This window comes from Mchenga conophoros, linkage group LG3, assembly GCF_057382185.1.
Source record: "Mchenga conophoros isolate Kocher_MC1m ecotype Shallow Benthic linkage group LG3, M_conophoros_male_GT1.1, whole genome shotgun sequence".
Taxonomy (NCBI): domain Eukaryota; kingdom Metazoa; phylum Chordata; class Actinopteri; order Cichliformes; family Cichlidae; genus Mchenga; species Mchenga conophoros.
Window position 1 is genome coordinate 56,352,979 of NC_140528.1, and position 25,164 is coordinate 56,378,142.

General features: G+C 45.1%; 1 protein-coding gene across 1 annotated transcript in view; it reads right to left on the reverse strand.

The window, feature by feature from the left end:
- Positions 1–25,164, reverse strand: part of LOC146579613 (uncharacterized) — a 92,055-nt gene that overhangs the window by 10,033 nt on the left and 56,858 nt on the right. The window contains exons 30-48 of the mRNA XM_085267984.1: positions 20,446–20,499; positions 20,270–20,332; positions 19,444–19,497; positions 18,515–18,581; positions 18,324–18,434; positions 18,096–18,236; positions 17,716–17,767; positions 16,740–16,835; positions 16,318–16,475; positions 15,987–16,169; positions 15,174–15,357; positions 14,028–14,072; positions 12,325–12,396; positions 6,786–6,893; positions 5,167–5,385; positions 4,856–5,014; positions 1,844–2,014; positions 942–1,085; positions 282–404 (exon numbers count right to left, since the gene is read on the reverse strand). Coding sequence (XP_085124110.1) covers positions 282–404; positions 942–1,085; positions 1,844–2,014; positions 4,856–5,014; positions 5,167–5,385; positions 6,786–6,893; positions 12,325–12,396; positions 14,028–14,072; positions 15,174–15,357; positions 15,987–16,169; positions 16,318–16,475; positions 16,740–16,835; positions 17,716–17,767; positions 18,096–18,236; positions 18,324–18,434; positions 18,515–18,581; positions 19,444–19,497; positions 20,270–20,332; positions 20,446–20,499 — 2,204 coding nt within the window. The remainder of the gene's footprint in view (positions 1–281; positions 405–941; positions 1,086–1,843; positions 2,015–4,855; positions 5,015–5,166; positions 5,386–6,785; positions 6,894–12,324; positions 12,397–14,027; positions 14,073–15,173; positions 15,358–15,986; positions 16,170–16,317; positions 16,476–16,739; positions 16,836–17,715; positions 17,768–18,095; positions 18,237–18,323; positions 18,435–18,514; positions 18,582–19,443; positions 19,498–20,269; positions 20,333–20,445; positions 20,500–25,164) is intronic.

Here is a 25,164-nt window from a genome sequence, read left to right on the forward strand (position 1 = left end):
GCAACCGTAGATGCTCTCTGTCTGCGAGGCAGTATTTCCACTAATCTGAGTCACTGCCCCGGCCCTCTTTATTGTGTTGGTCCTCTCAGCTTCATCCACCAATTCAGTGTTGAAGTCCTCATCTATGAAAAAACTTTCTTATTTTACAAAATATGTAACAAATATGAATCTCTTCTCTAAACGATTTAAAATTCACCAGAAGATCCTAATAAAGTCTGCAGTTAATTTATGCCCTTCAGATTATCCGGTGACGTTCTGAAAGAAACAAAGCACCATGTTACCTCTGGGTCCAGTAAAGCCAGAAAGGCCGGTTATTCCAGGGTCTCCGATGTCTCCTTTCTCTACAAGCTCAGCTGAAAAAGGTCTACCAGGAAATCCGGGTGGACCAGGTAATCCTCTGTCACCTGCCAAAGTAAAAACAGAGGAATGTTGGTGCAAAGCCAAAGTTCATGCAACTTGATTGATAAATTCTTGGCCCTGAAAGATAACCAAAATGTTGATGACGTGGTTCCAAAACAGGGGTCCCCATCATGAGAGACGGTTGTTGTGGTGGTTCAACCAAACACAGTCTTTGAAAAACTTCTCATGGTGCCCAAAATTTAGGATGAGCATCTAATGGTGTGAGCCCTGCAGAAACCTACCAACCAATGGGAATGCCTTAGGACAAATGGAATTCAAATGTACAAAACTAAATATCTGGGATGCCATTAAAAGTCTAACTTGTTCATGTGAGATTGTTTGCAGCAAGTGCCCTTTAGATGCTGTTGTGACAGAGCCAAGTATTAGGCGGGAACAAAACAAACAGTGGGGGAATTGTAGCCATGCTTAGCCATGTCACACAGTTTGCCTCATGATAACCTCAAGGAGTAGCATTAGCATTGCTAATTCATTCTTTTATTGGCCCAGGATCAGTACACTTATTCCTGTGGGGGATATTTTACCTTTAGTTCCAAAGAATCCAGGCGACCCAGGGCGTCCATTTGCTCCAGGCACTCCAGGCTGTCCTTTCACTCCGGGAAATCCTGAACTGCCAGGAGGTCCTGCAAATCCAGGGAAGCCCATCATTCCTTGGACGCCTCTGTCACCTGTGGAAATTAGCGTAGTTAGTCACTATTATGATATCTGTAACAAAGCAGAATGGCAGTGACAATGTCAGTAATACTGGACAGGTAACTGAAACATATGAAGCAGAGAAAAAAAGTGAAACGTTTGCCCGTCATTGGTTGGCTCTATTGCGCTAATAAGAATTAAAATGAACTGAGAGGTCGTGCTTCCCTTAGGCAGCATCATTCAAGGGTACAGCACACATTTTCTTTGTTATTCAGATGGCACTCAGGTTTATCTATCCTCGAAGCCTGACGACACAAACCTGCAAAAGTGTGCGTTAAACGGCAGGAATGTCTTACAGACATACAGACTTGATGACCTCTAACTTCTGATGAAACTGAGGTCATTGAACTTGGCCCTAAAAATCATGCAAACATATTGTCTAACCTAATTATCTGGGCTTCTACTAACACTGTGAGATATCTTGGAATTGTTTGACCAGAATTTGCAATTCATTGTTATCAGGCTGTCTTAAAAACTCCGTGAACAATCTTAAAAAAGTAATCTTGTTCACCACCACACCATGATCAGTACATTGCAGCACTGACCGTATTACTGATGTTCGTACAATGGTGATATGAATTCCCCAACCATGCCTTTATAATGTGGGAGTCAACCAGTAGGATCACTCTGTCCATCATCATAGTCAGTAAAGTCATGATCAACATCTAACACGACACCACTAAAAATGACAAATGTGGCCTTGGAAAAAAACAAAAAAACTACTTCTGCAGACCCTTTCTTCCTGGCGTTCCTGGAATTCCATCTATAGTCCCTGGTCCTGGTAAACCGGGGCGTCCCCTTGTTCCTGGTAACCCAGTAGCACCAGGTCGTCCGGGAGTTCCTTTCATCCCAGCAGGCCCTGGGAAACCTGGTTCTCCTCTTTCTCCTTTCCGACCAGGGAAACCTGCCAATAATGGAAGGAGAGACAGTGAGAAAAACAAAACACTGACAACAATCTGACATTCATACAGACACATGGAAAAAGGGCTGCTGGCTAATTATCTGGAAAAGCATGCAGTCTTCGGGTGCTTACCAGATTTTAAAATTACACAAATACAACCTCAAATGAATAACAACACATTTCATAATGTAGTCCAAAAGTCAATAGTAGTTAGCATCACCTTTAGCAACAATAACTTGATAATGTTCTGCATGATTTTATCAGTCACATCATTTTCTAATAATCTTGGCTCAGTATTCTTGACAGCGTTACTTCAGTTCATGAAGGTTTACAGAAATTAATTTATGCACAGCTGAACAGAGCATTTAAGTCATTGGTTCTGTTTCCATGTCTCCCCTGTGTCGATGCTCCATCACGCATGCTAAGTTCTGTCTCCATGTTTATTCATCTGTTTCCCAGTCGTGTCTCTCGCTGCCTTGGTTCCCTGTGTTCAGTTAGTCCATGCTTTAGTGTGTGTGTCTCATGTTTCCTGTTTTATTTTGATAGTCTGTTGTCCTGTCAGTTTTGCTTCCTCCCTGTCTGTTATGTCTGATTAGTTCCAGCTGTGTTTCCCATCATCTCGTTATCCTCCGTGTAATTAGTCTGCTGCCTTTTTTTTCGTTACTTAGTAACGCAGTAACACATTGAGCGTACGGTAAAGTAACAGTAATCTAATTACTTTTTTGTAGTAGTAATCCCTGACTTTTCTCTCTACTTGAAAAAGTAATCGGATTACATCACTTTTAACGCATTACTGCCCATCTCTGCTAATGACCTTTAACATTTAACATGACAACTGAGCCCTGTAGAGTCTGAGACGTACCTCTTGCACATTTTCACTGAGCATTGCAGGACTGATTGAAGGCGAATTTGCTGGTAGGACCGCTCCTACACTTTTTACGCAATGCTTCTTCTTTTTGCTTTTGTTTTTGTTTATTAAATACACAATGCAACATGTTTTGTAGTTCATCTGAGGCTGTGTTTGCCTAATTTTAAGACCTGCTAAGGACCAGACTATCTTTATTATGTTCTTATAGGTACAACCTTAGAATTTAAGAGGCTAATCTTTCTTTTTGACCATAACTGTATCATAATATAATAATATGTATTATTATCTTTTGTATGATGAATACACTTACCTCCAACTATCAGGTTTTAAGCTAGTTTTTCTATCTTTTAACACACATATTAAAGCAGCCTTGCAAACAGCAACAACAATGCCATCACACATTTCTTTACAATACTTCATTGCTGCGATTGGTCTGTAATTGCACCCAGATTGCAGATTTTGTTGCAGAGACATGAAAGCTCAGTGTGGCTAATTTTGATACTCACATTACAGGAGAACCAGCCGATTGGTAATCATACTGTTTCTGAGTGCAATTCCAGACTAGCAAGGTTAAGCCATCTAAAGCACACTAACTGCTACTGTTTACATTCTTAAAAAATGAACCCATTTTCAGCACATCTGTGCTGCAAAGTTGCAGCTTATCACTTTTTGATCAATGCAAGGATGCGCTGAAAATAAGAAGTCCCTTCAAGAGTGTAAAATAAAAAGCTTCTAGCTTTGAGTTAAACAGCATTTGCCCCCAAATCTTCAATTTTCACACAAACCTGTTACAGTTAATTCATCAAACACATCTGGAACTGATTAGACAGAAACACTTAGTTCACAATGAGGTTAGTCGTTTCTGCAAGTAAGAACAGCAAACAGTGGTTTTCACATTTCCTGCGGAAATGCTTTGTTTACAGAACTGTTACAAAATATCCATCTGGTTCAGTCTTTCTGTGGGGTGTGATGATGTCATTTCCTCTAGCATCATAGTTTTATGTACTTTAAAATAGTTATTGATGCAAACACAGTCAAATGGCACGATTATGATGAAGCACCTCATCAAACATAGGCAAAAGTCATCGTCTCTTAGATAATGAGGTAACACTATATTTGGAGGAGGTAAGCTGCTCCACCCCCTCCCAAAAGACAAAAATAAATAAAGAACAAAAAAAAAATTACATAAATAAATTAATATGCCATTCAATTAATCAAAAATAATTTGAAAATAATAAATAATATAGGCGTTAATGTTTTACTTTGCCTCTGTATTCATTCACCTTCATATTAATTACTTTCCTTTACCATCTTTTTTTTCCAGAGACGTGGTGTTACACCCCATACGAGACTCCACGACTGCACTGTGGAGATGGACATTTGTGTGCAGCGCAGATGAGAAATGAAGGCAGCAGTTCAAGTGTTTGTTCTAATACACCAACAGCAAGAGGATGGAGGAAATGCAAGCCAAGGGTGGCGCGGCTGGGAGGGAGGAGAGATGGACAATGGGACGAGGGAAAGAGTGTCTCACCTGGGCAGCCTATAACGAGTGACCCAACACCAACAAAAAAAGGATGGAGGGATGAGAGGATGGATGGAGATGATGATGGTGGTGGTGGTGTTGGGAAAAAAGATGAAAGTGACAAGGAGGAAGAACAGAGACATGGAAAAATACAACAATACAAAAACAAAGAGGGAGAAGACATTCTCGTGGGTGATGCAGTGTTTGATAAACAACACGATTCAAACGGGCAACTGTGATGATGGATGACTGTGAAAGAACGATGAGAACAAAAGAGGAATGAACCAGAGCTGGTGCAGGGATGAGAGGTGAAGGATTTCAGTAGAGATCACAACAAAGTCATATTTCACCTTCTTTTGCAATAATTCACACTAAGAATCTCTCAAAGGTACAAATTCGAGTGTAAAATGTGCAAAAAATATAACAAAACCCCCAAATCATTTCTTTCTCTCACCTGGTGGTCCTCTCAGACCCTTACTACCATCAGGGCCAGGTGGACCAGGAATGCGACCATCTGGGTCACCTGGAAGCCCAGGAAGGCCAGGATTACCAGGAAAACCGTTAACTCCGCGTTCTCCTTTCCGACCAGGAGCACCAGGACGTCCATCAAACCCTTCAAGAACAGACTTTGTTTACAAAGTGTTGCTTGCAGAAGCATTTAAATGCTAAGTCAGCTGGCATTTGTTATTTCAGGACACCCATCGAATACTATGTTTTTATTTGTTTTTATTAAAATAAGTAACTGACTTAAATCCTGCTACCCACCAGGCATTCCAGGTCCTCCAGGTGTTCCCGGCTGGCCCTTGTCTCCAGGAATTCCTGGTAAACCGTTCTGACCAGGAAATCCAGGTGTAGCTCCTAGCACCTCTCCAGGCTGGCCCTTGGCTCCAGGACGGCCTGGGAGACCGTCCTTACCCCTGGGCCCATCAAAACTCTGCCCTGGGATACCTGGAATACCAGGGTCCCCTCTGGGTCCAGTGAAACCTGCAGGGAATGACATCCCGAGCAACGCATTAAAATGCACAATAGTGAAGTTGGAAGCACCCTCTCTATCACTCTCTCTGTGACAGGAAGTTGTAACCAACCAAAGTTAAGGACAGGAAACCGCCAAAGATCAAGGTTAAAGATTAAATATCGATAGACTGAATGTGGGGGAAATTCAGAATTTTTGATTTCAGATGAAGTTCTGCGTGCACTCTGAATGTAAGCAGTTTATGTGAACAGATTTTTTGACAATTTGTCCCAGGTAATCAGTCTGCTATCACAAACAGATTGCATGTAATTACCACTTGATCCTATTTAATCACAAAGTGATAGCAGACTGACTGTCTTTTTGCCATTTTAACGCCATCTTGAAACACCAAGGTTGCTTTGAAGACATCACCTGCCCATGCGCATGGTTGTAGACGTGGCCCCTGCAACGCGAACATTTCAAGATCTCCATGTTTATTGACATGTTTTAAACATGTCATTTTGTTTACGGCACAGCCTCCAGTAACTGCCTAATCATAAATGCAGCACTAGAAGCAAAAGAAAAACCTGTCAGGGGCTGGGTCTGTGACCCGGTGTTTTGGGTTTATTTTGTATTTGTGATTTTATTATGTTAAGATTGAGATAATATTAAGTTCTGGTGTTATTATTTAGTTGGGGTTTAGTTGAGTTTTATTCTAGTTTTTGTTCCATCAATGTCTCCTGATTTACGAGTCGTTTCCTGTCCTCTGTGTAGTCGGTCTCGTCCTCTGTGTTTTCACTTTCATTTATGCCAGTGCATTAGTCTCTCCCTTCTGATCCATGTTCTAATTGTCACCCTTGTGCTGTCGTGTCTATGCTCCATTATGTTTCCTGCTTGATTTTGTAAGTCTTGTTTCCATGTTCAGTGTGTTTAGTTTTGCTTCCCCTGTGGCGTCATGTTTATTTGTTTCAGCTGTGTTTCCCCAGCTGTTTCCACTTCCAGCATTACCCTTCGGTGTGTTTAAGTCGCCCATCTTCCTCTGTTGAGTGTCGGGCTGTTTGGTTGTCTTCATGTCAAAGTTTCCAACTGTCCGGGTTCATGTTCATGCTCATACTCATTTTCATGTTTTGATTATTTCACAGTTACATTTTTGCATGTTCGCATTCAGTTTCATGTCCTTGCCTCGTTCTTCTATTTCTTTTGTATCTTGTGTCTGCTTTTGGGTCCAATTCATAAACACACCAGCTATCCCTGCCATGTAATTGCATTATAAGAAGGCCTAAATCAGAGATTAGAGGATAATTAAATTAATTACACAATTCAATTCACATTACAATAAAAAAAACTTTGAGTTTCATTTGTAATTATTTGACTTTTGCATGTTATGTCTTATTGCAGTCTGGTACAGAGAAACCCCACCACGCAATTTTACCTTCAGGTCCACGCACGCCTCCGGTGCCGGGGTCTCCTCTTTCTCCTTTGGGGCCATCAAACCCTGGACGTCCAGAGGGCCCTTGCAGCCCTGGTTTACCTTTAAGACCTGGCAAAGAGGCACAATCATTCTGATGATTTGTTTCCCCAGTTTGTAAGCAATAGTCACAACAACATTACAAGCAGTAATACAGACAAAGTTGTTTCATAAAATTATTAATGAACATATTCATCTTTGTGGCGGAGGCGTGGCCCCGGGCGCAGCTGCAGGGGAGGAGTGGAGCGGAAGGCTCAACGGGGCGGCGCCGCGAGGCTGGTAAGAACAGCTGATATTGTTTATGGACTAATGATGGTCTCCTCCGCTGTGTTTATAGTGAGACGAGGAGGAGCGGCCAAGGGAGATCAGCTGGGCTCGAGCTGTCAGACGGTGCGACTGAGTCAGCTGTCAAAATACAAATATATCAATAAACGAGGAAGTTGGCTATACCTGCCTGTGTGTGCGTGTGTCTGTGCTGGGTGTACTCTACAAGTGGTGCCGAAACCCAGGAAGAGTGCCGGTGGGGACATGTCCGACCCACAGGCCACGCCACCCGCCCAGCCTCTGCAATTCTTGGCGCAGATGCTGGCGGAGATGGCGACGATGAGCCGGGATCAGGCGGCCGACCAGCGTGCCCACCTGGCCGCGCTGCGGGAGCAGACGGACCGACAGACGCAAGTTCTGGAACGGCTGGTCGGGGCCGCTGCCGCGCCGAAGCCCTTGCCGCTGTCGGTGTCGGTGCCCCGGATGGGGGACGGGGACGACCCACAAGTTTTTTTGGAGACCTTCCGGGCCACGGCGGAGGCTTGCCAATGGCCGCGGGAGGAGTGGGCTCCGCGGCTGCTCCCCCTGCTGTCTGGGGAGGCACAAACAGCGGCCCTGAGTCTGCCTCCGGCGTCGAGGAGCAGCTTCCCGGACGTGAGCCGGGCGGTGGTGGACAGGCTGGGGCTCACCGCCGAAGACCATCGCCGGCGGTTCCGGGCCTGTCGGCTGGCCACAACAGACCGACCATTCGCCTGGGCCCGGCAGCTGCGCGACGCGGCGGTTCGCTGGCTGCAACCGGGAACATCGGAGGGCGAGACGAAGCTGGTGGACAAGGTGGTGCTGGAACAGTTCACGGAGGGATTGCCAGCGGAGACGGCGAGATGGGTCCGGTGCCACCGGCCCGCAAGCCTGGAGGTAGCGGTGACGCTAGCGGAAGACCACCTTGCCGCTGGAGCAGGGGAACCCGGGGACGCCGGACGGAGGCCGAACAAACAGGCCCCAGTGCCGGCCCCGAGACGCCGTGTGCCGGCACCAGGGCAGGCAGAGCGGCTGCCGGCGCTGAGCCCCACTAACCCTTTCGCGGCGTTGGTGCCGTCCAGGGCAGCCGGGCCAAGTGTAGCCGCCCCCGAGCCACGGAGAGCAGCACAGACGCCGGGGCCGGAGTGCTGGAAGTGCGGGCAGCCGGGGCACCTGAGGAGGGATTGTCCGCTTATGGAAGTGGGGCAGGTGTTTCGTGTTGCTGGCGCCCCAGCACCCTCCCCCGGTCCAGGAGGGACATACAGTATTCCGGTAAGGACTCGAGGGGGTATACGCCAGGCGTTGGTGGACACGGGCTGCACGCAGACCCTCGTACACCAAAGCTTGGTTCGCCCCGGGGCATTGCTGGAGGCAGAATGGGTGGAGGTGAGGTGTGTGCATGGTGACGTTCACAGGTATCCCATTGTGCCGCTGTTATTAAAGTATAAGGGCAAAACGCATAGAGTAACGGCGGTGGTTAGCCCGCGCCTGTCGCACCCCCTGATTCTGGGTACCAATTGGCCGGGGTTTCATCAGCTACTGGGGCAGTACGCGGGGGTGCGATCACGACCGGAAGCGGGGTGTAGCGTGTGCGCGGCATTCAGCGGTGACGCGGGGTCGTCCGACACCGACTCCGGGGGGGAGGAGCTGGCGGGTCCCTCACGGGACGTCCCGCCGGCCCCGGAAGTGTCCCCCATGGGCGATTTCCCACTGGAGCAGTCTCGTGACGGCACCCTACGCTCAGCCTTTGACCAAGTGATGGCTATTGATGGTCACGTGGTGCGCCCTGAGGCCGCGCAGACCTACCCGCGTTTCGTCGTATTAAACGACCGATTATATCGAGTGAGTCGTGACACTCAGACAGAGGAAACACACACCCAGTTGTTGGTGCCGCAGGGCCGCCGGGAAACGCTTTTCCAGGCGGCCCACTATAACCCCATGGCAGGGCATATGGGCTATGAGAAAACTCTGGAGCGAATAACGGCCCGATTTTATTGGCCGGGCATCCGAGCGGATGTGCGCCGCTGGTGCGCGTCCTGCCCGGACTGCCAACTTGTTAACCAGCCGGCCATACCGAAGGCGCCGCTGCGCCCTCTCCCCCTCATTGAGGTCCCGTTTGAGCGCATCGGCATGGACCTCATCGGGCCGTTTCACCGGAGTGCACGCGGCTACCGCTTTGTGTTAGTCCTGGTGGATTACGCAACGCGGTACCCGGAAGCAGTTCCGCTGCGCACCATCTCTGCAAAGAGTGTGGCGCAGGCACTGTTTCAGGTCATCTCCCGAGTCGGAATCCCGAAAGAGATACTGACTGACCAGGGCACGTCGTTTATGTCTCGTACACTGCGGGAACTGTACGAATTACTGGGCATTAAATCTATTCGGACCAGCGTCTACCACCCGCAGACTGATGGGCTGGTGGAGCGGCTGAATAAGACTTTAAAGTCCATGATTCGGAAGTTCATTAACGAGGATGAACGCAATTGGGATCACTGGCTAGACCCTCTGTTATTCGCAGTGCGGGAGGTGCCCCAGGCCTCCACGGGATTTTCTCCCTTTGAACTGCTGTTCGGCAGGAGGCCACGTGGGGTGCTCGACCTGATTAAAGAAAGCTGGGAGGACGGTCCGAGCCCCGCCAAAAATGAGATTCAGTACGTGTTGGACCTGAGAGCAAAACTCCACACTTTGGGGAGGTTGTCACGGGAGAATTTGCTCCAGGCTCAGCAGCGTCAGCAACGCCTGTATGACAGAGGGGCTAGACTCAGGCAATTTTCACCGGGAGATAAAGTGCTTGTGTTACTCCCTACCTCCAGCTCGAAGTTGCTCGCCAAGTGGCAAGGACCCTTTGTGGTCACACGGCGAGTCGGGGACGTGGACTATGAGGTCGCTCGGTCGGACAGGGGAGGAGCCACGCAGATTTATCACCTCAATCTCCTCAAACTGTGGCGAGAGGTTGAAACCGCTTCTCTGGTGAGCTTGGTGAAGGAGAGAGATGAGTTGGGGCCGGAGGTGCCAAATTCTATCGTTCCCGCCTCCCTCCCTTGTGATGACCATCTCACACAGGCCCAGAGAGCGGATGTTGTCGCGTTGCAACAGCGTTTTGCGGACGTGTTCTCCCCCCTGCCCGGCTGGACGTCCCTCATCGAGCACCATTTCGTGACGCAGCCTGGCGTGACGGTGCGTTCACGGCCCTACAGGCTCCCGGAGCACAAGCGAAAAATCGTGCAGAGGGAATTGGCGGAAATGCTGAGGATGGGAGTAATAGAAGAGTCGCACAGCGCCTGGTGTAGCCCCATCGTTCTGGTGGCGAAGAAGGATGGGTCTATCCGGTTCTGTGTCGACTATCGCAGGGTGAACGAAGTGTCACGCTTTGATGCCTACCCCATGCCTCGGGTCGACGAGCTCCTGGACCGGTTAGGCACGGCCCGCTTTTTCACGACACTGGACTTAACCAAGGGCTATTGGCAGATTCCCTTGTCTGCCGAGGCCAGGGAGAAAACGGCCTTCTCCACTCCGTACGGTTTGTACCAGTTCGTGACACTTCCGTTCGGCCTGTTCGGGGCCCCGGCCACTTTCCAGCGTCTCATGGACCGGGTACTGCGTCCGCACGCAGCGTATGCTGCCGCCTACCTGGATGACGTGATCATCCACAGCGACACCTGGGCGGAGCATGTGCTGCGGGTGGCCGCGGTCCTGGAGTCCCTGAGGGGGGCGGGGCTCACGGCCAATCCGAAGAAGTGCGCGGTTGGACGGAGGGAGGTGCAGTATCTGGGGTACCACCTGGGGGGCGGGCAGGTGCGTCCACAGGTGGAGAAGACGGCGGCTATCGCATCCTGCCCGCGCCCCAGGACGAAAAAGGAGGTGAGACGGTTCTTGGGGTTGGCGGGTTACTATCGTCGCTTTGTGCCGGGGTTTGCGCAGCTAACCAGCCCCCTGACCGATCTCACTCGAAAGGGTGCCCCGGATCTGGTCCAGTGGACGGGGCCGTGCCAGGCGGCGTTTGTGCAGGCGAAAAAGGCTCTCTGTGGGGAGCCGCTGCTTCACACTCCTAACTTTTCCCTCCCTTTTGTTCTGCAGACTGACGCCTCGGACAGAGGGCTGGGAGCCGTTTTGTCCCAGCAGGTAAGGGGGGCCGACCGCCCTGTCCTATACATCAGCCGGAAGCTGGCAGAGCGCGAGCGCCGGTACAGCACCGTGGAGAAGGAGTGCCTGGCCATCCGGTGGGCGGTCGGCTCCCTGCGCTATTACCTCCTGGGACGCTCATTCACCCTCTGTTCGGACCACGCCCCGCTGCAGTGGCTCCACCGCATGAAGGATGCCAACGCCCGGATCACCCGGTGGTATCTGGCGTTGCAGCCCTTTAAGTTCAAGGTGATCCATAGGCCGGGGGCGCAGATGGCAGTGGCCGATTTCCTCTCTCGCTCGCGGGGGGGGGAGTTGGCTCGGCCGGACGGCTCCCCGGCCTCGAACGGGCGGTGGGGGTGTGTGGCGGAGGCGTGGCCCCGGGCGCAGCTGCAGGGGAGGAGTGGAGCGGAAGGCTCAACGGGGCGGCGCCGCGAGGCTGGTAAGAACAGCTGATATTGTTTATGGACTAATGATGGTCTCCTCCGCTGTGTTTATAGTGAGACGAGGAGGAGCGGCCAAGGGAGATCAGCTGGGCTCGAGCTGTCAGACGGTGCGACTGAGTCAGCTGTCAAAATACAAATATATCAATAAACGAGGAAGTTGGCTATACCTGCCTGTGTGTGCGTGTGTCTGTGCTGGGTGTACTCTACAATCTTATTTCTGTAAACACTGATTGAGAATCTTAATAGATCAACTACAAAACCTAGAGCCACAAAGTAAAATCATGCAATTTGCACCTGTATCTACAAATGAACAATGTGAAAGTGCATGCAAAGAGGACCTATTATGCTTTTCACCATTTCCTGTTGTTCCATTGGTAGATTGGTGCATTAAACATGGGCAACATTTGAAATGTTGAGGTCATCTTGTGTAAAATTAAACTACTACAATTTATTCTTGGATCCGTGATGTCATAGAGAGGGATAGGCAGCCAATCAGAGAACATATGGTGTAAAGGTGTGTGTGTGTGTGTGTGTGTGTGTGTGTGTGTGTGTGTGTGTGTGTGTGTGTGTGTGTGTGTTTGTGCCTAACTGTGATCATCATAGAGTTTAAGGCTTTAAGGCTGTAAAATCACCATAAGACATCTGTTAAATCGTACCTGGTTGTCCAAGGAAACCGGAATCGCCTGGGTCTCCTGCCTCACCCGTAAATACGCAAGCCAGAGTTTGTCCTGGTAGCAGTCATACACAGGTTAGCATTCAGACCTCAAGCACTTGAATACACATTTAGAGTGAACACTTGGACACATAATAGCACATCTACAAATGTATACCTATTTATATATATACACAGTTTTAGAGTTGTGTATTCTTTTCAACTAATCAAATCAGGGCAAAGAGTTGAAGTAGCGCAATGTAGCACAGGTCAAAATCACATGTTAAATACAAACAAAGACTTCAGTATAGTGAAACATCAACTTTAACACCATTGTAGACATATGTGATAATGTATTATTATAAATAACTGCAAGATAAACACAGTGACACAGTAAAATGTTGGATAATTATATTCAGTGAATGTTTTGTTGAGGTGCTGATTGTCTATCGCCTCCACTCACGCCAACAGAGACTTTTTGTGCAGGGAGTTAGAAGCAAATTCTTTATATTAAGAAGATAATGGGAATTAGAAATCCAGTGCAGGTTTTGTGTTTCATTTCATTCATTAATTAAAAGCATTTAGCAGAGGTTTGGCTTGAAAACATGCGCAAGATTTCAGCAGCTTTGATTGGAAGCCGAGCGCGTATAAACAGCCCTGAAGCTCGACAGTCAATCATTGACTGACTGGGCCTGAGTGGAAACCCTGAAGATGCAGGGAGCGAGAAGCTTCCATCGGCCTCGTCATGAACAAATGATTGACAGTTAGCCAGTAGTTTCCAGAGTGCACTATGTTTCCCATGATTAAAGGAGGCTGGGGCTTTTTCTGAAAAGACTTCCCTTATGAAACATTTATAAGCTGTAATAAGACCTCAAACAATAGTCTGGGCTCCCAGACTGTGAAAAATATCTTTGACACAATGCTTTTTGACAGAGCTGCAGAAACACTGGAGTTTCTTAGGTGTTTACCAAGGGTCTACTAATATTACAAGGGCAGAATGATAAAAAGGATAAACATGGGCTATTTAGGAAAATGCAGAACCTGGCAACCCAAAGCTAATGAATGGCTTACATCCAGGCTATCACATCATTAACCCTCTGAGATCTAAGTCATCATCTGTGCCAAACCTAAGCTTAACTATAACCCCAAGCAATCAGAATCATTCTTTCTTTTTATGCCCAAATCTTGGCAATTAGGGAACGAAGACAACAACTTTTGTTTAACCAGATTATAGGCTTAGGTTTGGATTATGATCACAAGTTATTTTGTCTCCCTAAATATACTGAGTAATTTTTCCCTTTTCTATCTTCGAGGTCCTACAGGCTTGACTAAAGCAAAACCCATGGTTATATTTTTAATGGTCATCATTGATACCATGTCTTCTTTTCTCTCTGTTTTAGTTTCATGAATTATGACATTTACAGTTCTTTACACACTATTGCAATAACTTTGGACCCAACTGTTTGTGGGAGGTTTACTGGCCTAAAAAGTTTCTCTAGTTTCTGAAAGTCATATAATTGAAGCATCATTCATTGAATGTGGAATGCTCGTTTTTTGAAACCCATCAGACAGACCAAACAGGTTCCTTCCATTGTAAACAGCAGCAGCATAGTCATCCACCAGCTGCTCGTCTGCCTGCAACTAACTCTAGAGGTTCTGTCAAAGGCTCACTAGCCTGGCTGGTGGATAAAAGAATCAGTTACCCACCCTGTCCCTCCTCGGCGTCATTAAGCCCTTCACAGATGCTTTCACCTGGATAGATACACATGCACAAAGGAGGTCAGAGAGACGAGGGGATGGATGGATGGGGGAGATAAAGACAGGTAGAGAGAGAGAGGGAGAGGCAGAAGGTGGCAGCATACAAAGCCACTTAGGTTGATTTGCATGCCCCAATAAAGCCATTGAGTTGGGTTTTCATCACAACAGGTATCAGCAAATCAGCAATAAGTTCATTCAGTTCAGGCAAAAACAGGTTATTGCCGTCAACATGAGAGGAGAGAGAGGAAGGAGGGGCATCTGTGCGCCAGCGATGCATCCAAACACTTCGTTCTCTCTTAACTCCTGCCAGCGACAATAACCTTCATATTAAAAGCAAAAATTAATCAGTCGTCATGGTATGAAAGCACACATTCATACTAAAGATGAGTGGCCAGCTGCTGCCGAAAGGCTTGTGTCATTTAGTCTCAGGAAGATGCGGGCGTCTGCTGCCGCCATCATTTTATATTCATTGTGGCTGTAGCAAAAAACTGAAAAGTGTAGCTAGAAGCTGACTGTTGATAAGCTAAAAAAAAAAAAGATTTGCAAAGGAAAAAACACACATAAACTATGTTTTGGTTTGGTTATGTAAATTTAGTTTAGCAGCAGATTTTTGGGTAAAAAGCCAGACATGGCAAACATCAAACTTCTCACCTGTTCTGAGACTAAACAAGCACAGTCGTTTTAGCTTAATCAGCAAATACATCATCATCATTAAGCATCAATCATTCCATTAAGGAAGCAGTTTATAGATTGTTGGCTGCAGGTGAAGTGTGTAAGTACATTAATGGAGACCGTTAATCATTTCGTTAATCGTTTGCTGCTGCAGCCGAGGAAACACGGAGAGCAGGAAGCTGCTTTGGAAGAGGAAATCTAACAAGAGCCACAAGCTCTGTCCAAGTCCTGGACAGGCTGCCTCACAGAGGTCTTATAATGATCTAGCATGTGAGGACGATAACTGTTGTGTGCTGAGGATGGACAGTGATGGGATGAGGTGGTGTGGATATCGCCCTGTGGAAGAAGACTGTATGACACACATTCACATATTTTCTGTCATTCTCTGTCTCACGGACACACACTCAAAACACCATTATTTACCTTTCTCTCCAGGTGAACCCGGTATACCTGGAGAACCCGGTATACCTGGTTCTCCAGGGTCTCCACGCAAGCCGGGTGCTCCATCATAGCCAATGCCCGGCTCACCAGGGCCTCCAGGACGTCCCTTAGAACCTGGAAACCCTTGAAATCCTTTTTCTCCCCTTGAGCCGATGCCTGCATCACCCTAGAGAGGAGAGGAGAGAAGAGGAAAGGAAAGGAAAGGAAAGAAGGCAAAGGAAAGGAAAGAAAAGAAAAGAAAAGAAAAGAAAGAAAGGTGAGAAATGGAAGAGGGAATGGAAAATAAGGAAACAGGAAAGAGGATAGGCCATTAAAGGAAAGAGAAAACCAAGAAGAAGGAGAAAAGGGAAGTTAGAGGAAATATAAGAAAAAGAAAGTAAAGAAAGCAAAAAAGGGAAAGCAAAGAAGGTGAGTGGTAGAAAATATGAGTAAAACAAAAGAAGGATAATGAAAAGGTGGGAGAGAGAACAGAAGACAAAAGAAAATAAAAGGAAGGAAAAGAGAAAAAGGAAGGAAAGAGATGATAATATACAAAATAAAAGGGGAAGAACAGAAAGGCACAGAAATTATACAGGAGAAGAAATGAAATAAGGGAATGAGATGAAAAGACAGCAAAGAAGCGAGAGACGAAAAACAAAAGAAGAAGAAAGGGGAAAACACGAAATGAAAGGACAGAAAATATATGAGAGGAAAGAGGAAACAATGATCCTCATTTGGACGTCTTTTTAAAAACGTATTAAATGAAAATCTTTCTGAAGATGAACTAATATGTAAACTGTGTTTCGAAGGACTCACTGGGGGTCCAGGAAATCCAGGGAAGCCAGGCAGCCCGTCTCTTCCAGGATTTCCTGTTTCACCTGTAGGTCCTCTGGGTCCAGGATCTCCTATGACTCCCTTCAACCCCAGATTTAGGGTGGGGTAATATGGAGCCCCCTTCTCTCCCTTACGCCCGGGGAAGCCCCGCTGACCAGGAGGACCCTGCAAAGTTACAGAAATGTGAAACTTCAGAAACTGGTATGCATGCATTTAAATTACTTATCATTATGATTAATACGATGATGATGATGATGATGATTATTATTAATAATTCCCATTCAAGTCATATCAAGGGCAGAGTTTTGCTTACACTAGGTCCTGGACGACCACTGAAGCCTAGTGAACCGGGGTCTCCAAGAAAACCCTTCACCCCAGGCAGGCCAGGACTGCCATTGGTTCCTGGACGTCCAGGTGGTCCATCTAACCCCGAGAAGTCTCCTCCAGAACATCTGCAGTCACCAGGGTCGCCTGCAGGACGGCGGGATTAAGAATTGTAGATTGTCGCACTTTTTCTTCCATTTCCAGTTGTGTTTTAGTTTCCTTGGATACCAATGCTTCGTATTTGTATTTTGCTGCTTGCTTTTCATTTATTACTGTGTGGGTAAACTCCTCACTCACCTCTTCACTTCTCGACAACAATTTTGACTCATTTTGAAATACGCGATGATTTAAATATATTTTTTGCGAGAAACAAATCATTTCATTTCATGAAGTCTGCATATCTGCGTGTACCTCTAAACCCTTTGGCACCAATGTTTCCTGGAAATCCTGTGGGACCAGGCGGCCCGGGGCCTCCAGGGGGAGCAGTTGGTAGACCTTCAGAGTCACCTGCACAAACACACACGCAAAGCTACACCCATTAGAGGTTACACTGACCGCAAAGTAGTTTTAAAAGTCACAAATTGTTACTTTAAGATTTTACACAAACACTTTATACTTGTTTAAGTTTCTTGAACTGATTTATTGCTTCTGCTTTTGAAACCAAGCTTTCAATAACCGGAAAAGGAATTACTCAAGCCAGCAGAGCGGAAGTGCGGCTCGAAGCCACAGTTTAAAATCAGGTTAGTTTGCTTTGTTTGGTTTCCAGATTCGACAAAAGATTTAAGCTTCTGTTGCAAGATGAGAGGCTTATTTTTTGTCATCTTAAAATTTAAAACAACATGAACCCCTTCAGTGATTTTACATCGACCGTCATGGTTAAGAGCTACTCACCAGAAGCAGCATGCACAGCCTGTTGCAGTTCGGAGCCTTACCCCGGCAAAGAAAATACCCAAACACAGTCATCTTCCATGCCAGTGAAATCATCTTTTGTTTTTCCAATGATTTCCTTCCAGTATGTTACACAGACTGTTTCTTCCTGTGTTTCCATGTGTGTGTTTTACAAATAAACAGTCATTAAAGAAATCTTTTGCTAGCAAGCGTTAATGTCCACATGAGATCTGTGAATTACGTTCACAGCAGGCGACACCTTGTCACCAGAGATGAGAGAAGCAGCTTGGATCAGTAGAGAGAGCCTCTCATATCCAAGACTGAAGCTGGCTACACTCTATACTAACAACCGCTCCCTCCACAGCACAGAAGTGATCAAATAAAGCATTGTGGCAGCTAGATGCTGGCTGCGAAAGTTGAGTCTGTGGTTTTGAATTTCACTTTGGCAGCGTGATTGTTGCTGGCGAGTTTCAAAGAAATATGGCTGCCTTTGGGATACCTGTAGGACTGACCTGTATCAGGATAGATGTAGCAGGGCTCAGCGTTTGTGCCTTGAAGGACAGCAAAGTCAGTCAGCTGTTATATTTGAAAGTGTTTCTATGTCTTGTCTTTCACTTCTACCGAGTAGTTGAATTTTATTGTGTTTAAAATGTAAAAACCTATTTTTTATATACTGAAAAATATTTTGCTTCAATCCCCGTAACCCCAACAGTAACAGAAACTGAGCACAAGTTACACAACAGTCAAAGCTCAAACATGTATAAGAAAATTTGGAGGAAATAAAAATAAAGCTGTACTTTCAAATATTCTGTTTCTACTTCTGCTTGCCTGAGAGGGAAGGACCACAGAGCTTTATCTGCTGTTTTTGTGTAAATGTACCTGGAGGGCCTTGAGGTCCAGGAAGGCCACTGGGACCTGGGGGCCCAGGGAGTCCTGGGAAACCTTCAAAACCAGTGGGCCGTAAGCCGGGGTCACCCACTTCTCCTTTGACACCTTTGGGCCCAGGAGGACCTCGAAGACCTGTGTGCACAGACAGCTTCTGTTGTCTAAAGATCATTACTGATGGTGGTTAATCCTCCGTGATCAGTGTGAATTTGTGTGTATTACCTGGACCAAAACGATCAGGTCCTGGTTGGCCGGGAGGTCCTGGAAAGCCTTGAGGTCCCTGGTCACCCCGGGGTCCTGGAAAGCCACGTAAACCCGAGTCCCCTGGAGGTCCTGCAACCAATCACAGAAGAGGTGGTTAAAGGGCCGGTGGTTCACAGGAACACATGTGTAAAAAAAACTCAAGGTGTTACCTTGAATAGCATAACCCCCATTAACAAAAGAGCTAGGTCCTGGGGGTCCGGGGTCTCCCTGGTCTCCCTACAAGATGTACCCAAAAAACAGGTTAGAGCAGAAATATTGATGGTATCATCTCTCTAAACCAACATATAGATAAGTAACCATTTTCAGTTAGCTAACCATAAAACCCAGAGGGTGTATCTGAAAATGTGTCATTGTGGCAGAGTGATATTAACATTTTGTGCTTTCAGTGATGCTCGTTTGCTCTTCTGGCTGTAATGAGCGGTTGTTGAGTTACTGCCTTCTTCTCAGCTCAGAGTAGTCAAGCCGCTCTCCTTTGATATTAACAAGGCATCTTCACCCACCTTGCTTCCTCATTCTTTGCTCTGTTTGAACCTCAGCAGGTCATCTTGACCATGTCAACATGTCCAAATACGACTGCTGCCATATTATCAGCTGATTAGATATATGTTACCAAGAAGTCAAAAGGGTTTAATGAAATGTCCTGTAACTGCTAAGCTAGGATAGTGTCTATAAATGAAGATCCGTGATTAGGCAATTTAATTATTGTTAATGTTTTATATTAAAAAATATCCGCTTTTACAAGTCGTCATTACCTCTGTAACAAGAGTAGTATATGTGACAGATAGAGCAATAAAAATTGCTACCATCAGTGTGAGCACAGTAGCCCCATCTGCTGGTGAAATAGCAGAGAAGCTTTATACAAACTTTGCCCTTTCAGCTGCTGCCTTTATGCCTACGGCGTGTGGATCTGATATATTGTGGTGTTATAAATTCACAGGTTCACTACAAATGATATAAAAGTTCTTTTTAGTAAGAAATGTTGATGTCTCTTTATAATTATTAGGATATAGGAAAACACAGCTGTAAGAAAATACCCGACTTGTACCATACATCTGCTTTAGAGGAACAGTGATTCTACCTTGAATCCTGGGTAGCCCGATGAGCCTGGGGTGCCTGGACGTCCTTTGGGTCCCTGGGTGGAAGAAGAAAAATTAATCTAAATTGAACATACTGTACAGGTTTAAAGTCTAATGGCTATCATGCCGTGCAGCAGGGGTGTCTGTGTTGACAATAATATATATATTTTGTCATGAGTTAGGAAATAAGAGGATGCAGTAACTCCTGAGTTTCCTATAGATATTATGAGGTTATCTGAAGTGTACTTCGAAGTATGTATTGTATTTTTTCTTGGTTTTTGTGGGACTTTTTGGTTGTGAATGCACATGAATATGATTCTTAACATGGAGTAAGGGCAACAAATGTGTTGCTCTTTTTTTCTATGATTTAAGACCATCAACTACATTTTTACATGAAACCCCAATTCACTAAATAAAGGTAAAATTATATTTGATCCATATAGTAGATCCATCTACTACAACAGTAGATGGATCTCCTCTTCTATGTAGGAAAGACCATGTGTCTAATATAAGAGGATAACTGTGGGGATGAAGGCAAAGAAACAATTACTTTCACCTGTAAGCCAGCTGAGTATTTTCTGTGGCTCATAATTAATGTGAGAACTATTACTCTGTGCTTACAGTCTTACAAACCCTACCTGCAGTCCTGGAACACCGGGCGGTCCGTTAAACCCTGGAGCCCCCTGCTTGGCAGAAACACAAACAACACCCACCACAGAAGAAGAGGAAATGGTGAGGTTCCCCTCACAAAGGGAAATAAGGAAGGAATTTCAAACAGTAATGTCACTAAATGCACTTTAACTGAAGCCAAAAAGCGCAGAGTCTTACTCTGCTCCCGGGGTATCCAGGAATGCCCTTTTCTCCATATTCTCCAGGATAGCCAAAGGGTCCCTGTGATTAAGCGACAAAAAGGAAGGTCTCCTGAATCACAATTTCTCCTAAAATGCATCTTGCATGGTGGGCATGAAATAAAAAATAAACAAGCAAACTGTTTGAGTACTTACAGGTAGGCCGGGTATTCCAGGGTATCCTTTAGTTCCCTTTGGACCGGGGTCACCCTTTGAGAGAGGCAACGAGAGAGCAAAGTAAACAACAGCAAAAAATCCATCCTTGTTACGCACTCCATCCCCATTTGTTTTTCATCCATTGCCTTTAATAAATCATGGATCCTGTTCACGTGTGGTTTCTTCTTTGCGCGGTAGAGCTTTAACTGGCATTTTGTGGATGAATTTGTGGAAGTGTTCCTGAGCCCATGGAATGATTTCCACGAGTGAATCATTCCTGTTTTTAATGCCGCGCCGTCTGAGCACCCAGAGATCACAGACAACCAATAGGAATCTTTGGATTCCCCCAGATTCTCCAAATCTTTTGATATTATGCGCTGTAGATGACGACATATTTTAAGTATTAATAATTTGATATTGAAGCACATTATTCTGAAATTATTCGACAATTTGCAAATTGTTGAACCTCTGCCCTGCATTACTTCTGAGAGGCTCTTTTTATATCCAGTCATGTGACTCACCTTTGGCCAGTTAACCATTTTTCTTAACATTACGCATTTTCTCAGCTATTCATAAAATATTTGCAAATCATTGCATTCAGTTCTTATCTAGAGCACATTTAAAGCGTCACAATTTGGGGGATAAGTGGGTTTTGTATTTAATTGTGCTAAAATCAGGATCGTCTGCGACAGTCATAGTTTGCTGGACAGTCAAGTAGACGTACTCCTCTTGTTGAAATGCATGCAGCACTGTTGTGCCTCAAGTCTGTTGCATGTAATTTAATAACAGTGACTGTTAGTGCCTCCCTAATTTACAGTTTTGATGAAGTGGAATTAAAGACGTCATTTTTCCACATCTTTTCCTTCCATTTGTCTCTTATTCACGTAGCCTGAGGTTTATTATTTGACCTTCCAGCTGTGAAACCTTTACTGACTCAGGCATGCAAAAGGTCTTATAAAAGTCTGGAGATCACTGAGGTCTCGGAGCAAGAGCTACCAAAAGAAAGGGTTGTCATTATCGTGACGTATGTGGCGTTTTTCCATCGCTGTGCGGCTGATCTGATTTAATCCTGCTTCAGTCTGAGAAAAACAACACCTTGCTAAGAAAACGGTCTCGTGCAGCTCGTCATTTAACAGCTTAATGTGGCTGCTGCTGTCTGCTTAGACCCTAAAGCACTAACATGGGGTGATTTCACCCACGCGGTGAGTAAATATCACTCAGTGGTATTTCCCAGGGGAATTCATATGCTCAAAAGGTATATAGTCAGCTGGTCACCTTCACCCTTCCAATTTTTTGTTGTTGTTGTTCATCTATCCTACTGTTTTCAGTGATGCAGGGAGTCTGTCACCTCCCTGGAAAAGGATCACATTTCCCAGGAAAAAGTTTCCATTTTTCTTTTATTTTTGTAGATTTTTTTCTCTTTGATACCTTTTTTTGTAGAGGGGAAATAAAAGAAGAGTCCTTTTTGCCGTGCATTTTTCTACTTTAATACGTTTTGAGAAGCATGTTTTAACTGATTTATTATATCAGGGGAAATGTTCCCTGACATTAGCGATAGCGTTACAAAACTAGATGTTAGTGTTGTGAATGCGTTCAATATAAAGCTGCAGCATTAGCATAGTGTTGGTTTTTAACTTTCTGAGTGGCCATAGGCTCAGAAACTATTCTGCTCGCCTCTACAAACAGAAGGTAGATGCATTCGCACAAAGTCTTGGTAAAGGACAGGAAGCTTTTTGCTTGTGTTTATATTGATCAGCCACGCTGGAGCGTGCTTTGGTTGCATGAAGCAAAAACAATATGTGTTGGGCAAATAGAGAGCTCGCTTTTCAAGAAATCTGCTAGATGACCATCGCTGTCATGTGGCAATAATTAAAAATCTACTTTTCCCAGTGACACATGGACATAACAGGAAGTCTTGGTTTGGATGTGTCGGTTACACCAAAGAAAAATGTCCGTTTCTCTCATTCATAAAGCAGTGAACCTGGGAGAAAAGTATGTAAGTAAGTGAAGCATACAAGTTTACCAACACATGATGGTGTCGATCACTTTCAGGCTGTTGCCACCATTAAAATGACTTTTTTATGTTTGAAACTGATTTTTTTGTGACAGTGAAATAAAACGCTAATTATGACTCGTGTTTCCCAACAAACCTGCATTCCTTTGTCTCCTTTGGGAAAACCCACAAACTCCACAACGCCAACACTTAAAGACCATGTTTTTGTACGTCAAAGTTTTGGCTTTCACTCAAAGCTTTCCCAGACAGTTTTTATAGAAGTAGATCTTTTCAGAGTCCATTTGTTTCCTTTGTTTTGGCAAGAGAGAAAAAACTATTGTGGAAGGACCAGAGGCAAATCACTCAAATTGTGATTCATCTTCTGCACATGTGGTGAGGTTTCATATTGATGATCTTCCGAAACAATCCAGCCTCATTTTTATATATTTTATAAATATTTTTCTCAGTAATATAGATATTTTTGACATGATGTTGCCTGCACTCTGAATCAGTGAGGACTGGCTTCTTCATTTTTTTTTCTCTTTTCTTACTACCGATTACATCCTTCAGGAAGGTTTTCAGGTTTCATCAATCTCGCAAAAGTTTTAATAGCAAGGTGACGTAAAGTGTTTCCATAGATAAGTGTTTTGTGTGTAGAGAATAAACAGTGATGTATGAATATCAGTCAAGTTTGCATTTACCAACTGATATGTTGTATCATGCAGTTTTCTAAATCCACAAAAAGAAATAAACCCTAGAGCAGCAGCAGCTGCTATAGCACAGGTCAGCTGATCAGACAGTCCAAATTTAAGTATCCTGGACCCTAATGGGTCATTAATTCCCCATAGTAGCTCCACATGAGGACAAAAATCAATGACAGTTCATTGGGAAGCCCGTCAGCAGTCATACTAGCAGTCTGGTTTGCCAGAGGTAATCCACACATGGGCCAGTTGCAGACACACTGGTAGTCCTGTGCTGGCCCATGTGTGGATTACCTCTCGCAAACCTGATCTGGGCCACCAAAGGGTATGTGGGCCATCTGTAGGTGGCGTGCAGCCACGGGCCAGTTGCAGACACACTGCTGGCCCAGAACAGTTTCAGCTCTGGCCCCATATGTCAGCCTAATATGTACCTTAATCAAGCCATGTAATAACAAGATGTGCCAGAACGTGCAAAACAGTGCAAAAGTAACATGACGAAACTGTTCAGACTGTGAATGGCCTGACTCTTATGTAGCACTTTTCTAGTCTCCTGGATTACTGAAAATGCTCTATAAATTATGCCACATTCACCCAATCATGCTAAACTAAGTGCTTCCTAACTACATTCACACTCTTGACATGCAGACTGGAGGAGTCAGGGAACCACTAACCTTTCCATCAGTAGGTGACCTGCTCTACCTCCTGAGCTACAGCCACACAGTGGTAAACATGAGTAAACCCTCACTAGGTTTGTGTATACTCACAAACCTGTCAAACCTGCAAACATTGGCTACCATAGCAGTACAGTATTGCAACATGGCATTTGGGTCTTCTAACTAAAATAGGAACATAAAACAGTACCATCATTGCCAGACCTGGTGCACATCTGGTTGACATACACCCTGCCATGACACCGGTCAGTCAGAAGTGCCAGATTGATGCCAGATCCAGGCCAGACCTGTTTTTCTATGAGCCTGGCCCACACAAACCAAACCACAATCGTGCCAGATATGGCATGCCATCACACAGACAGTGCCATCTATGCCAGGCCTGGCCCATATCTAGATGACATACGTCTTATCATGCCAGAGGTCAGCCAGCAGTGCCGGCTTGATACCAGATCCAGGCCAGACCTCCTGGCTATGTGGGAAGAAGGGGTCTCAAATTGCAGCCAAGGCCCACTCTCAGCCCACATCACCCCTACTTGCCTGTATATTGGCATGAAGAAATATAACTCAATTTGGCCCTTGAATTTCCTTTTTTGTAGGGGGGATTTGTTTGTTGTTGAGTGCAATGTTAACATAAGTTCTTTAAAAAGCAAAAAATTATTTCATATAAAAGCAATATGAGCAGAGAGCACACAAATGTTGAGGGATTGGCTGTGTTAGTTCAGTGAGAGTTATTTTTAAAGAAAACAATTTTCACTAGCAGTCAAAAAATAATGTGTACACTTATGTCTGCATTTTTATTTGGTTATATGCAAATGAAATGGTAGGGTTCACAAAATGGTGAATTCTTATTTGGAGGGAGGCTCCATGATAGAGCACTGTGGGACTAAATATTAACAGTGTTAACAGAGGGACTGCATGTAGACTGAGGAATATTTATTATGAATTATTATAGTAATAATTAATTACTCAGACTAGAGCAGGGCGATATGACCAAAAATATTCATCATGATATACATTTGAAAATTTGCGATAACGATATAAGAGACGTTAGACAAAATACTTATAAGTCCACAACTTTATTAGTGCAAAAAACCCCAAAGAAACATCAATGTATTTTCACTTAAACAAGCAGCTTTTTTTTATGTGCATTAAACTGTTATTTAACAGTAATTCGCGATACTTCATTTTCTTATCTTTGTCCAACATTATACCGGTATTATCGTGAACGGTATGATATGCCCCAGCCCTAACTCAGACATTCATTGAATAGTTTATTTAATGCAGTATTGTATGTATAAATAGAGATGCCATTGGATAAAATGTAAAATAAACATAGGATTAACGGAATGTATCA